This window comes from Musa acuminata, chromosome BXJ3-9 (assembly GCF_036884655.1).
Source record: "Musa acuminata AAA Group cultivar baxijiao chromosome BXJ3-9, Cavendish_Baxijiao_AAA, whole genome shotgun sequence".
Lineage (NCBI taxonomy): Eukaryota > Viridiplantae > Streptophyta > Magnoliopsida > Zingiberales > Musaceae > Musa > Musa acuminata.
The window spans coordinates 9,849,459-9,865,419 of NC_088357.1; the positions used below are offsets into that span (position 1 = coordinate 9,849,459).

Sequence of the window (15,961 nt, forward strand, 5' to 3'; positions counted from 1 at the left end):
GTTTGCAGATTTATTAATTTTCTTTATAAATTATAGTCTTGCTGTGTTGTCATGGCAAATGTCTCCATCATGAGGCAAATTGCTGAGAGATAGGTTAAGGTTGCAACTGTTGTAAACATGTTCTTTCTGCATGTAATTTCCTATAGATCTATATCCACAGGCAACAGCATTACAGAGTTTGTTTTCCTGTTTCATCACTCATCTTCTTGATAGCATCTTAATTATGGAGCATGAGATGACTCAGAATAATTGTAGTTATCGTTTCAGTACTGATGACACCATTGTCTGTCCATGAACTCCCTACAATTTATTTTGGTTGGGATTTAGGTTGTTCACAATGTCCCAACCATGAACTTATTTTCCATGTTTAGTCACATGATGTTACATTATGAGGAACTAAATTCTGGAAGTACCATATAGGCATATACTATATAGTATATATAGTTGTATACCCAATCAATTCTGTTCACAATGTTTTAGTTAGTTCAACATTACCAGACTCAATTTTGACTTATACTGACCAAACTTTCCCTTAATTTTGACAATGTCCCAACCATGAACTTATTTTCCATGTTTAGTCACATGATGTTACATTATGAGGAACTAAATTCTGGAAGTACCATATAGGCATATACTATATAGTATGTATAGTTGTATACCCAATCAATTCTGTTCACAATGTTTTAGTTAGTTCAACATTACCAGACTCAATTTTGACTTATACTGACCAAACTTTCCCTTAATTTTGAACTGTTTTTGCTGCCTTTAATATGTCATGCACTTCGGCTTAATTTGTTCTGCATATATCATATATATTTTATTAGTTTATTTTTTGTTTGTTTCTTAGGGTTTATCAAGATCTGGCATTCTTTATGGATACCGAATTGATGGCCCTCAGGAAAGGGAACAAGGGCATGGTTTTGACAACAGCATTGTTCTTCTTGACCCCTATGCAAAACTTGTTTCTGGTAGGAAATGGTTTGGGGATGTTGCAAATAAGATGTCCAAGTTTCTTGGAACTTATGACTTTGAAAGCATGCCTTTTGACTGGGGTCCTGATTACAAGCTGCCTAATATACCTGAGGTAAAACTAATAAGTAGAATCTATTCAAAGAGATGTGTTTTCTCATGCAACTATTCATCATTTTATGGTTTTGTTACTTATTCTGCAGACAGATCTTGTGATATACGAAATGAATGTTCGGGCATTTACAGCTGATGAATCAAGTGAATTGGATCCAGAAGTTCGTGGCAGCTATCTTGGTGTTATTGAAAAAGTAAATTCTGCTGTGTTTTCTTAATATTAAGAAATTATATGATTTGCAATGGATAAATTAGTAGGTTATATTGATTATGCTTTTTTTCCTCAAATTGGTTAGACTTAACCTTGTAGATATTCATCTCAAGGATTGAAATATCATATCGTACCGGAGTTTCGACCTTCTCTCGGTACGGTATGGTATTGTATACCGAACGATATACCGTTCGGTATATATATATATATATATATATATATATAATTAAAAAAAAATTTTGGCGATGTTGCCTCTCTCTCTTTATATATATAATTTTTTTAAAAAAAGTGTGATGTCGCCTATATATATATATATGTATGTATGTATGTACCGGTACGTATCGCCCCATAACGAGTGGTCCGCGTACCGGTACGTACCGCCCATATCGGGTGGTATCATTTGAAACTGTATACGTTGATTCACTTTATCATTTTATTTTGTTTTACTAAACTGCATTTTGGTTTTTAAAGCCATACTTATTATTTAGCAATTATAGTTAGTACTTAGTATTGTATCATTGTATCTAGGGTCATGATTTCAGGCCATAAAGAAATCTTTTGTATGCGTAGATGACATTATTCAAGGTTGAGGATTGCAGTATCGGGTACTGGACCCATGTTGGTCCATGATCAGACTGGTAAGGATTCAGTCTGTACTGACTGACTGACACAGTATACAAGCATATAGCATGGTTCCAAGGGGGGAGGAAGAGTAGAGAGAAGTACTGGGTGGAAGCAACACTAATTAGGGAGAAGGGGAGGGGCTGGGAACTTAGGGCACGGATGGAGTATGGGTGTGAGAGAGAGCTTATAATGAACCATGGCCGAAACCAAGCCAGTAAGCTTGGCTATAACCCAGTTGAACTTGTACCGGTAGGATTCTGGCAAGGGCCCCATGCTTCCCAAGTTAACATAAATATGATAAGAGTAATGGCACATATTTGGCATATTGCAAACCTCCATGCTGGCATTTATTGGCAATTAGCCATGATTGGGACAATGATTTCAAATAGACAAATACCATTCTATATTTATTTTTTTCTATGTTTTCTTTGGTTTATACCTGAAGGTATATGTGAGTATACTGCTCACTGCTCAGTACATTAATCTGGGGGATTACTGGAACTGGTACCTCAGTGACATTTAAAATCTTGGTTGGAACCAAGATTTTTCGCTCGGATGGCACTGAGGTTTCATAAGATGTACACAAGATGGCTAGTGTCAGCAAAAATATTTAGTAAAACTGCACTTCATGATCCAGAAAATTGTATTCCACTCAGATGGTCATTATTTTCCAGCATGGCATGTGTAGCATCAAAAAATAGTAGCCGAAGTTTTTAAATTGTTTACTTTCACTGTTGTAGAATATTTTTTTCTTGAGGTCATTTATTATTTTACTGTTTATACTTCAGCATTCTTGTCTCTTAACACCAGCCACCAAGCTAGAGAGTAATTCTTTGATAAAATTTCTTTGTAGATCCCACATTTATTGGAACTTGGAATCAATGCTGTGGAGCTCTTGCCAGTTTTTGAGTTTGATGAACTCGAATTTCAGAGGTACCCAAATCCCAGAGATCACATGGTAAAGTTTATATCCAGTTTGTGATTTAAGAATAGTTTGTTGTAGCAGCTACTTGAATCTATATCTCCTTTTTCCTCAATGATATAGTAGTGTTCGAACTGTTGATATCTTTTTTCAAGATTAACACCTGGGGCTACTCCACCTTAAACTTTTTTGCCCCCATGAGCCGATATGCTAGTGCTGGTGGTGGACCGTTGGTTGCTTCTCATGAGTTCAAACAGATGGTGAAAGCTTTGCACAATGCTGGCATTGAGGTGTTATAGAGTATCGTTTTCATTCAATTCCGAGACAATTTTTATGTCTCTATCTCTATTTAATTTCAACAGTAGTTTTTATTAGAATTTTTGATATTACAGGTCATTTTGGATGTTGTCTATAACCATACTAATGAAGCTAATGATCGTCATCCTTATACTTCTTCCTTTCGTGGTGTTGACAATAAGGTGATCATATAGGAAATTTCGATGTACACTAACACATTGGCATTTTACAATTAAAATGGATTACTTGTAAACTATTATTATGCTTCATTTAATTGAAAGATCATGCAATCCAAATCCAATTTTCTCTGGATAGTGCATATGGATGTTATGTAAAATGATATAACTGCAGTTTGTGCTTCTACAGGACTGGAAGAGGTTGGTCTGACCGTCTGATTGACTAGCTGTGAGTTAGCAGTCGTGTGATTGAGAATGTTGGATTTGGGATGCACTGAGCATCATAAATAAATATTTGAAAATGAAGAAAAACATTTAAGATCTAAATGTGCATCAAGCTTGTAAAAGAAAAAAAAAATGAAGCTTTAAATTTCTTGATCTGTTAATTGCTTTTGAAGGATTTATTTCTCTCTTAATTTTAACTTGTTCATGCATTTTCTTGTTTCAAAATTAGCACAAAGTTCTAAGGCCTCAAAAGAAAAAGCATCATTATTTGGATGGACAATTAGTATGGAGAGTGGTTGCACTTCTCTAGTAACTTGTTTTTTTGTCTTGTCTTGGAAAACTTATTTTCCTGTGTTATTAATAAATAAAGGAGTCAAATGCTTCTGTTTTGCATGTAGATAAAACAGGCAGTATCTCTTATATTTCTCGATACCTATGGAAATGATAGGTCCCATTATTTGCATTAGAAGGTTGATGTTGTTATTATTAACACTGGAGTGTTAACAACATGCAGAAGAAGGTTTTGTGTTATGAGTCTTATGACCAATTTCAGTTGGGTTGGGATAAGATGGATTGGGGTTAGCTGGTTCAAGTTTGGAACTCTTTATAAGTATTGACTTGCTAATTTGGCTTTTTGCTAATTTGGCTAAATCAATCATTGGTATTGACTTGCTGATCCAACCTATTGGAAAAAACTGAAAATCAGTCAATTCAATAGAAGCCTTCTTATGACTTTTAGAACTCAAAATGAGAACTGCAAATTAGATGACCATCGAAACTATACCAGAAATGGTTCAAAATTCCAAAAAGTTACTGACTTTACTAAATTTGCCAAACTCAAAAAATTAAACTGTTTGAGAGAAGCCAAAATTGAAATGGAAACTGAAACTAAAATCCTTCGAATACTGAGTACATTGAAAGCATGTAGTAAGTACTAATTAGTAATTACCATCATATATGTGCATGCAAAACACAAATTTGCAATGCAAATGTTCACATCTATGATTTTGTTCAACAACTTGTTGGTTGGTTGTTAAATAATATATTAGTCCTTATCTTTTCTTCTGCTTTTAATTTTTATTTTATGCTTACAGGTTTATTACATGTTGGATCCCGATAATGGTGCTAAGTACTTGAATTTTTCAGGCTGTGGTAAATCCTTTAACTAAACACTTTTACTCTCCGGGATGCCTAGAATATAAGGCTGATATTTGTTCTTAGTTTTTCTTTAAAATTGGATGTCTTCTCAAATCATACCCTCTTGCAAAATGCTTTGTTTGGATGCCTCTGGACCAAGTATTGTAGTTTTGATTGCACATGTCAGCAGGGGTTCAAACATATGGCGCCATAATTTTATCGGCATGAACCATGCTATAACATCCAATTTTTGGTTTGTCTGCTTGCATAGGTCAATGCAGATTAGTATGCGATAGAAATCCCATTCTAGATAGTTATTGATGTGGCCTCATTCCGTGATATTCCAATCCCTGCTGTAGACAATACAATGTGGTGATTGGCTAGATACTATGAATGTCAGCTAGTTTATCCCTTGCTATGAGCCATGTTGGTGAACATTGAACTAGACCACGCCAGTTGCATTGATTTGAGCTGTCTTTCATGTCCTTTTAAATAACATGGTGTCTTCTTCCCTTTTTAATTGTAGTTCTTATAGTATCCACTGTAGAGCTTCCCAGAGTATCCACTGTATATCTTGAATGATCAAGTAAGCTTGTAGCAGGAAATATTTAGTCTTTGAAGTTCAGTTATTTGGAATGTGAGGTGAATGGTACTACTATCATTTTCTTTTGCAAAAGAATCAGATACACAGAAATTTCATTTTCATGATGAGATTCTGCTTGCATGTTTGTAATGAATGAATGATAATGCTGTAATAAAAATGGTCCATATTATGGTAATATGGACCCATTTTTATACCATAATTATCCTTAAAATATTCAATTGCATGTAGGATATTTGGAAATCTGACTATGTTTATTTTGCAGGCAACATTTTTGCTTCATTAATTTCGTTTGAAGTTTCAGTTAGTTTCTGATGATAGAGTTCCTTAAATAATATTCAAAATTGTTAATTTAATAGAAATAAATCCAAGCCATTTCCACTTTGTAGAGATATTAACTCGACTTCGGAGTGCCCTGTCCTTCCCTTGTATTCTCATCATTTGGACATAGGATCCTGGAGTGGGGAAATGAAGACAGTAGCTAAGATCCTTTGTATTGCAGCATTCGGTTGAGTTTTGGTTCTCCAGTAGTTGACTTCAAAAGCTAAAAGCTATTAGTTAGATTATATTGTTAGAGACAAGGAAACAAGAGCCAATATTGTCATCATAACTGAACTTCCATCGGTCTTGCTACTAATACATTTTTATTCCTCTTGTGACTTCATATACCCATAAGTAGTCATGGTACAGTCACATCTGAAATTCCTATTATGTCAAAATAGCAGGCATATTCTTTGTGAACTTCCATAGAGAAAGATCAAATGACACTATACAAATATGGCCCTTGTTCATTTATTTCTGAGACTGTTTTTGCTTTAAATTTTTTCAAATGCATCTATATCCATTGATTTTTTTATCTTTTGGTTCTATAATTTACTTTTCTTTTTTACCTGTTTATTCATTTAAAATTTTACTTAATTTTTTTGGTCTTATCCAGGAAATACATTAAACTGCAATCACCCTGTCGTCATGGAACTTATTCTTGACAGTTTAAGACATTGGTGAGTTCTAACATTGATTTTAATTTAGACCTGCATATTTATATTGGTTTGAAGTCCTAAATTATGTGCTTCATTGGTGGCTCCTTTCTTGTACGTGGCATTCCAAATATTATCCTTTATGTTAGATAAGCATTGTGTCTAATGCTTGATATTTCTCAAAATTCTCAGTAGTTCTTATATGGAATAACTTCTTATAGTTGTTGCTTCTGTCGTACTGACCGTCACTACTTTTAATTATTTGAAATTTCAGGTCGTCCATGTTTTTCTCTTCTTTTATTTCCATGTAACCACTTGCTTTTTTATTTCATTTTCTTTTCTTTATCTCTTTTTTATGTTATCTCAAATTCAAAGGACCTTTTGGCAAGAAATATTGATGGATTTCAATGGTATTTGAATATTATCTTTGTAGAGGAACTGACAGATGATCTTTTCAGGGTATTGCTTGCAAACTTCTTGATAATGTTTTAATTTTAACCTTTTCATGTACATGTAGAACCAGTTTGCTGTTGATGCAAGTTACTTCTATCATATTGTTTTTAGATCATATATCACTGGAGTCATGATGCATTCTTTACTTCTTGTTTCATATTTCCTCCCTTAAGTTACATGAATCTACAACAATAGCATGGCTGAAAGTCCTGAATGTGTTTGCTACATGTATTTTTTATATGAATCAGATAATCCATATCATCTGTTGATGAGATGCACTGTGACTGTTGTCCTTATTATTTGGCTCATCTTCTCTAAACCTGCCTTTTCTATGACACTTATTACAGGATTGATTTCTTCCTTATTCTTGGTGCACTCTGCAGTCCTTTTTTAGACATGTCATTGGTGTCATGATAACCTTTTCCTTGTCTCGCTTTTTTTTTTTAATGTCATGACTTGTTTTAGGTAATAACCTTTCGTTTTCAGCATCAGCATAGATACACTAAGTTATCTGTATGATATTCTTAAATGATGAACATTGTCCTATAACGCGTATTCAGTTTCTGGCTAATACTATAGAACTTCCTTTTTATAGGTATTCAGTGATCAGATAACATACCAAATAACTTTATTCATTCATGTGTTCTATTCTATTTATACATGGTTTACCCTTAAGTTTTCCCCCTTTGTTGAATTTTCCATCCAAAGGTAGTATAAGCGGATGTTTTTTAGTACTCTTGACCAAAATATGCAATTTCGAATAATACCGCCCGGTACGGGCGGTACGTACCGGTCCGTCAGCTTACCTTACTGAGCGAAACGAAATAAAAATAATATATATATATATATATACGAGGCGACGTTACCCCGCGTGGGAGAAGGAAAAGGCGACGTCGCCTTTTATAAAAATAATATATATATATATATATATATATATATATATATATATATATATATATATATATATATATATATATATATATATATATATATAAACGAGGCGATGCGACGTCGCCCCGCGTGGGAGAAGGAAAAGGCGACGTCGCCGAGGCGATGCGACGTCACCTTTATATATATATATATATATATATATATATATATATCGAGCGGTATACTGAACAGTATACCGCTCGGTATACAGTTTCGTACCGTATCGAGCGAACGTCGAAACTTCGGTATGGTACGAAATTGCATACCTTGCTCTTGACTGTAATTTGTTAATTTCTTTTTTCTTGATATGGTTCCATTCATATATTTAGTATTATCCCTGTTTGAACAGAAGCTTTGGATCCTTAGGATACTTGCTCTTGCCATAGTTTCAATTTGAGTTAAATCTTTGAACTAGAATCCTGTTGCTAGCAAATAATATATGCTATAATATTTTAGTTTTCCTATTTTTTAATGATTGGTCCAAATACTTCTGTTTGATTGGTGGTTGATAGCTTTCTTTTTCTGGATTTATGACATTTACCACCTGGAGTTCTTCCTTGTTGATCTTGCATCTGCTCTAGGCTGCTTATATTTTCATGCTCTTGGAGTGGCTATACATTTCTCTTCTTTCTTATCAAGGTGAAGTGTTAAAAACATTCTCTAGATGTACATATCCTCATCGTGTTCCATATTCTGGAGTGGTCTCACTCTCACATATCCAAATTCAAGAAGAATTATGTTAGTACTTATTGCTTGGTACCTGTAGAATCTCTGTGTACTGAAAACCTCAATGATTTCTTCTCCCAGTGGTGACCTTAATTGTCATGTGATCTAAATTCTAAAGTATTGTAGTCAAATTTGTCGCTCTAAGAGTCACAATGGTTACATCCATGCAGTGGTGCATGGTCTGAACTCTGAATAAGGGATTAAAATTTCAGTCTGATATCAGTTCAACAACCAGTCAGACCAATATATACTGCTATATCGGGTGGTATACTAACCCATATCATCTTGTGTAAGTGGGAAAAAATAATGAAAAACTGTATACCAATTGTTTATGACCTATATGATCCTATGCAGGTCCTTGGTTGGAATGGGAAATATGGGTCCTTACAGACCATACAACTGAAGCTTTAATCCTTCGTCTAAGGATTATTTTATAAAGTCTGATTCATGACCACCTGAGCTTCATCAACATCATATCTATTTTGTTTTAAGGCAAGACAGTTAATGTTTATTTTATGAAATTCTGGGGGTATGTTTCCAACTAATTTCAAGTTTGTCAAAATGTTTATCTTATTATTTTTAACTTTGTGCATAATGGAGAAAAATAACCTCCACTTGGAGAATATCACAGTTAAATACTTCTATGCCACCTCCATAAGTATTTGAGCTTGGAACTACTATAAAGAAAGAGAGCATTAGGTTAACATCTAATTCATCAAAATTTTTATGTAGTGATGTGAATGCAAATTTAAGTTCCTTGCTTTTATCTGCAAACTGAATATCTTTTACCTTCATAGTTAGCATTTTAGATGCATATTGCTTCTGTTGTTGATAAAATTTGTAATAAATTTCAAGAATTTATATCCATATAGTATTGGAAATTCTATGTTTAGTTGTCTTAGCTGTTTCTCTGACTGATGTTCATATGTGATGGTCCTGTATAAGGGTTAACGAGTACCATGTCGATGGATTCCGGTTTGACCTTGCAAGTATTCTTTGCCGAGGGACCGATGGTTCTCCTCTTAATTCACCTCCATTAGCCAAGGTTCTTTTCATCCTTATTATTCATGATTTTCTTTTGAGCTAAGTTAATATATCTATTTTGTCATATAATATGTTATTACTGGTTTTATCTATTTTGGAAGATTGCTGAGAATTTATATATGTTGATTGTTGGCAATTAACGTGTGCTAATCTCCTTTGTTAAAAGCTAACTATTGATGTTCAATGAATTGAACTTTTGAATTCAATCTACATATTATTGTTTTCCTAATTCTTCAGTAGACAATTACTGTAACACCTAGCTCAGTAGATACATTGTCCATACTCTATAACAAGGTTTGTCGTACCACAGTGTATCGCTCGGTATGATCGGTATGTACCAATCTGACAGGGGACCAATACAAGTGGTATATTGATATGCCCCCATGTACCATATATTAGTATGCTCGGTATGGCTTGATACGTACCATACAGATAGCTAGTTGGTATATCGGTACGGATCGGTAAGATGAACCATGCTCTACAATACCAGGATATGGTGCTTGAAATAGTATCACTGAGGTTGTTATGACAGGTTTTGTCCAATGCTTTACAGGCTGTCACCTCATGACCAAATTGTTGTGTTAGTTGTCAACAAGATTTTGTGCAAAAATTAAAGATATTAACTACAAACAAGGTTTGCGATTTCGGTACTGGACCCTTGGTGATCGCTGATTGACTAGTTTGGGTCTGGTATGAACTGGTGTAATGACACATAATCTGTCAATGGTACCAAAAGGTGGGAGGAAGAGAAAAAGAAGAGGACGAGGAGGAGAAAGAGAGGAGGTGTTACAGAAGATGAGGAGGCAGTAGAGAGAAGAGTAAGAGGAGATGATGACAAAGGAGAAGAGGAGGCAACAACCTCCAAGGTGGAGGATGAGGAGGAGAGGGATGCTCCCAGCCAGTGGCATACAACGTAGGTAACAAGAGACAGGCACATGGTTTTATTTTTAAGGTTAAAGACGAGTAATTGGAACCGGCTTACTAGGTGATAAGCCCGGTTCACTAGGTGTGAGCTCCATTCACAGAACTTATCGGACAGTGGTCCCTGTTCACAGGGCCCTCAGGGCAGTGAGTTCTACACCTCATGTGGACCGCCCAAAATTGGATGATCTGTTTTTGCCAGTTCATGCCTGGACCAGTGAATATCGGTTGGGTTGTACTGGTCAGGTCAAAATTGTATTCCTTGACTGCAGGTTCTATGCTCAGAGCTGTTGTAATTGAGTTAAAAGTAGTGGCATGCCAGCACTTAAACATTAGAGTTTTTTGATAAAAGATTGAGGTTGTAACTTGTAAATACTGTAAGACAGACCTTCAGCATGGTTCTATTTGTAATCTCTAAAGGGTTTGTTGGGACTTGGGAGTAAGATTTTAAATCTTATTGGATGCTTTACTGGTTGGAAATAAACTCCCTTATAGAAGCTATTAATGATCAAATAAAAAAAGAAAAAAATCATATCATAGGGCCCATGATTGAAGGTTATATTCCCCTTATGCTTGTCTTCTTTTTCATGTTGTCCTTGTCCTTGTCTTTTCCTACAGCTATGCTGTGGCAATCCGAGGTCAGCCAGAGCCTTATCCTTCTCTTACCATCTCTTTCCTTCTATTTGGAGCTGAGAGATAGAGTCTGAAGAAATTGTGATTTATGAATCATGAACAGTGAACCCTGAGTTTGAGATTGGATCTATCCCTCTTTAGAATTGAATCAACAGACATGTATAAAGATCCTTGTCTAGTTTTAGGTTGGTTTGGACCCAAAACATACATAAACATTAGAATGATGGGGTTCATAGCATGTTAGCATGTGACACATTCCCTCATTGACCAGTGTGTGCTGCCATTCCTTCTCGAAAATCACTTGCCCACCTCTTTGTTATCAATAACATCCAAGACTGTCCAATCCTGTTTCTCTGTAGAACCTTTTGTAATTTTTAGGTTTAATGACCCCTAATCAATTTTTAGGATTCATTTTTGAACAAAACAAATCAGCTTTCTCGATATTAGCACTCATGCTTCCCATTTCCATGAAATGGCTCTTTTCCCTTAATCAATTGGATTCACAAGCCAACTTGAAGAAGAAAATATGATATAGAATGAAGTGATATTATTGGTTGTACGATCCAAGGACCTTGATAGGTGGGATTGAATCTTTGGGTCCTTTTATTTTGAATGTATAGGAGAACAGTTGTGATTAAATGTATAGACTGGATAAAAATCTGCTTGACAGCCCACTAGTTGGCCGCACAGGATCATTTCAAATTTGGTTGGAATTGATAAAGATCTGGCAGTTCTGGCTAATATGGATGATTCAAAATCACAACTGGACTTGGTTATCGATTCCCCAGTCCAGATTGGATTTGTCGTTCCTGCTACCTCGGGGTCATGGTTCAAAATTTTGATACCGGATCCCAAAACTGATGGTGGCTGGACTGGTATGGGTCTGATTGTTACTGGCGTATTGACACACTGTACTCTGGTGTAACGGTTGACAATGAGAAGGGAAGAGGGGAGGAGGAGAAAGAAAATTGGAGGATGGAGTGGAGGTGGAGAAGGAGAGGAAAAAGTTTCATCTGCATGCTGGTTCAAGCTTGGGGCAATAAGTATCTCAGGGTAAGCACTGGTCCTAGCAAAATTTGAATCCGTGTCTCATGTTTGATAGGTTGCTTTTGTTGTCTACTAATTTGATCAGCTTTGGTTTTGCCAAAATGGAGTAGTTGCACGTTTGTTTGTGGTGTTTGATTCTAATTGTCTGCTTGAGGATTAATTGTAGAGAGCAAAATTGTAGATTTTCTGTCCTTAATGTATGTATAACTTAATTGATTTGTTTGAAAGATGTGGTCACATACTGATAATGGGTTTAATCATATCAACTCACTTCTGAATAAAGATTTTGATTCTTTATTTACATTACTATCTTTGGTATCCAACTAGTTTCCTGTGAGGTTGGTGATATTAGAGATTTCCAAAACTACAGGACGAGGGAACACTGAAATTTTTTTTGCGTAAGCTAATAGATAGCAAATTACAATTCTGTATTCCTGGCCCATTCACTGTTAACATACTTGTTAATTTATTGGGATAAGTGTACATAAAAGGTACTTATCTTGAGGTGAAAGTGATATTGTAGTTGCAACTTAAAAGATTCGTTCAGCTAATATCTGAGAACATAACTGGAGTAGTGTTTGATCAGTTACGTTTGAGAATGCTAGTACACCAAAGAGTTAGTTCAAGTAATTCTCTCTTGTTGGTTTGATCAATATGCATACTGTGATTTGTCTGTTTTTTTTATCATTTCAGTCTTGCTGGAGTCTATATCTTTGGTTCGCAATTTGCATAGGATTGTACCTCTGTAGGAGTACTCATGTTCTATTGTTTATTCTGGTTATCATTTATTATTGTGGTTTTTGGATAAATTTCTGAGAATGCTATAGAGTTATATAAGCACTACCATATAATTTTTTCACTTGACAGTTGTGATTTGACTCACAGGCAATTGCTAAAGATGCTGTACTTTCAAGGTGTAAGATAATTGCTGAACCATGGGACTGTGGAGGACTTTATCTTGTGGGAAATTTTCCAAATTGGGACCGGTAAAACCTTCATTACTTCCAACAAAATTTGGTTAATGTTGAAACTAAAACCATTGTATATACATGAACAAACATGCTTTTCTTTATTTGGAGCTAGTGATTTAAAAAGACGCACAGGCGCTCGGGTGAGATAAGGCGAGACCTAAGTGCCTCACATGGTAGCCGGGCGACGTGCTTCAGTGAAGTGTTGTCTAGGCACTCGCCTAAACCCAGGCGTCGAGCGCCTCGGGCGAGTGCCTGATTGAAGCAAAGCAACTAAACTAGATAATCAACTCTGGTTCGATTGAATAGTAGCTTAGTGGGTTCGATTGAACCAACTAAGCAAAACAATAAAACCCCATTCCCCCACTCTTCGCATGACGCGGACCTATAAACCCTACTTCATCGCCCTGACACACCTCTGTTCCCACCACTGCCTTTGTGCACAACCGCTACCTCCGCCACCGACGCACAAGTCTGACGCTTCCTATACTATTGTTGGACAAGTCCGAAGGTTGACATGCCTTCCTTTGAACCTGTTCCTTCAATAATTCTTGGAGCTTTGTATAGTTTTAACATCAATGGTACCAAATACCTTAAGTTTGGAATCCTTTCTTATTGGTTTTTTATCCTACAAGATAGGCAATTATTGAGAAACAAATTGTGACTGCCTCTGTGCCTCAACTCGAGTAGATTCTGATTCATATTTCCGAAACCTTAAATTTCTCTCTTTCAATAATTAAACTTTTCATATTAAAGATTAATAGATACTAATCTCCATCTCTAGTTGCAGTTTCTAGGATGAACATTGAATTGTGATGCATATTTGTGAATTGTGTGTTATTTTGTGCCATACTATAAAATTCCTAGTTTTAATGATCTGCACAGATGTTGAAAACATCTTGGGGTATTTATTACATACTTGTACAAAGAATTTTGTCACACAAAAGACATTCTCTTTGTATGATGTGGATTCTGGTGTTGGTGTGAGACAAGTTTCCGAGGGTTGATGATGCGATGGCTGGACCACAAATTAGTTCTATTGTAATCTATATTTTCAAATATGCCTATGTTATGTGAAAACATTTTCCAATATCTGGTTTCCAAGAATGTCTTTTCAAGGATCTCTTTCAACTATGTCTTCCAGGTGGGCCGAATGGAATGGAAAGTACCGTGATGATATTCGAAGATTCATGAAGGTGATATATTGAAAGTTATGCTAAATGTAGTCACAGTTATTTCTAAAATTAAAAGTCAATGCATTAGCAAAGTACCTTATCTTATGATGTATACCAAGTTGTCCATCTTACTAAGGTTTTGTTTTTAAAAAAATTGCTATATTGATGACCAATAGAAAAACATTACTGTTAGGGTCAATAAGTCGGATAAAGATTGTCAGATTTGGGTGTTATTAAGGTCATATTATGTTGCATATAGTGTTGTTACTTGCTAAATGTGGTTCATTGTAATTGTCATGGTGTCTTGTTCATTGTAGTTGGCATGATGTTGGCCTCCATGTCAAATAAGTATTTGTTTGGAACAATATTTTCTATCTATGCAGTTTATGATATAAGTTGTTTATTACCAGTTTTCAGCAATTAATAATAAGTACTTCATTTAGGTATTTAAAATTGTGTACAAGCAGTCCTTTGTAGGAGGGATATGATTTGCATTTGAAACAATGGCTACATCAATCATTTCTTCTACTTGAGACTATCTTGTCATTGGATATAGTGGTTCTATCCCAGTCCAATAGATTAGTGAAAGTGGTACAGGACTTTTACCCTTGGCTTTCATTATTGTTCAGTAGGTTATCTTTCATGGTACATTTGTTTAGTCTTTGGCATCACCTAAAACCATGGAAACTTCTTAAGTTCTTATAAGTACATTTCTGTTTCTGAAAGCTGTCATGTAATAACTTTTGCCTTGGAAGGATAAAAAAGAATTCCTGATTTCTTTTCACTCAATTTAACATAAATGAAAGCGATAATTTATATTTTTGCTTCCAATCAATAGTGGTGTGTTTGTCTCACTGTGAATGTTCTCTTAAAATATATCCTTCTGTATTGGTCGATCCAGAAGTAAAAAAATTGTCCTTTTTCTTGTTAAATGTCTGGATATACTTTATTGCAGGGTGATTGTGGTATGAAAGGGACCTTTGCAACTCGTATATCTGGATCTGCTGACCTCTACCAGGTATCTCATATACATGAATGTTAAATTTTACATCATTTCTGTTATGTTTTGCCTATGTATTTCTAGTATGTAGTAGGTACATGCTCATTTTTGAAGTTTGGTTACAGAAAGGGAGTGTATTTATCAAATCCAACAGTAAAGTTCTGAGTTTTTCATACTGTTTCGAATGAATCTTGAGCCAGTGCATGCTGGAAACCCAGATATGGGGATTCCAAATTGCATCAGCCAAGACTTTAAAACTAAGACAAATAAAGATTTTTTAATTGACCCATGCCTTTCTTGCTCCAAGTTTTGTTAAATATCAAATGACTTATAGAACTTCTATCGTCTGTGGCTTAGAGCTTTGAACAAGAATATCGATTTGTCACTACTCTACACTGGAGAAGATACTAGAGAAAAGAGGTAGCGGAAAGTGTGAACACAAGATGCAGGAAGTAGGAAAAATGAAGAAGTCACAATACCTTTTGAGGGCTGAATCATCATGTTACTTCTCGGTCTTGGAGATAAGACTGGTGGCAAATTGAAAAGGTTGAGGTGATTGATTTGGCCTTTTTACTGGAAAAGTGGCTGAATCTTAAATGATTGGCCAAATCATTATAACCTTTAGTTGATCTAATATTGCAAAGGAAGATTACATAAACTGTAAATTCATTTAATTTATTTTAGATCGATGCAGGAAATAAAGCATCATAACTTTATTATGCAAGATTGAATAGCATAGGGTGACAACATTGCAACTCAAAGATCAATATTTGAAATTATCATTGCTTTACAGTTTAAACTTGTTTTCCAT

The 15,961-nt window shown here is 35.2% G+C and overlaps 1 protein-coding gene across 2 annotated transcripts in view; it reads left to right on the top strand.

Annotated features, from left to right (window-relative positions):
• LOC135586685 (isoamylase 3, chloroplastic-like) overlaps positions 1 to 15,961 on the top strand; it is a 31,787-nt gene that overhangs the window by 9,853 nt on the left and 5,973 nt on the right. For both annotated transcript variants that reach the window (XM_065167523.1, XM_065167522.1), the window contains exons 6-16: positions 848 to 1,084; positions 1,173 to 1,277; positions 2,772 to 2,876; positions 2,996 to 3,130; positions 3,233 to 3,319; positions 4,633 to 4,690; positions 6,214 to 6,277; positions 9,308 to 9,407; positions 12,893 to 12,993; positions 14,120 to 14,171; positions 15,106 to 15,168. In XM_065167523.1, coding sequence (XP_065023595.1) covers positions 848 to 1,084; positions 1,173 to 1,277; positions 2,772 to 2,876; positions 2,996 to 3,130; positions 3,233 to 3,319; positions 4,633 to 4,690; positions 6,214 to 6,277; positions 9,308 to 9,407; positions 12,893 to 12,993; positions 14,120 to 14,171; positions 15,106 to 15,168 — 1,107 coding nt within the window. The remainder of the gene's footprint in view (positions 1 to 847; positions 1,085 to 1,172; positions 1,278 to 2,771; positions 2,877 to 2,995; positions 3,131 to 3,232; positions 3,320 to 4,632; positions 4,691 to 6,213; positions 6,278 to 9,307; positions 9,408 to 12,892; positions 12,994 to 14,119; positions 14,172 to 15,105; positions 15,169 to 15,961) is intronic.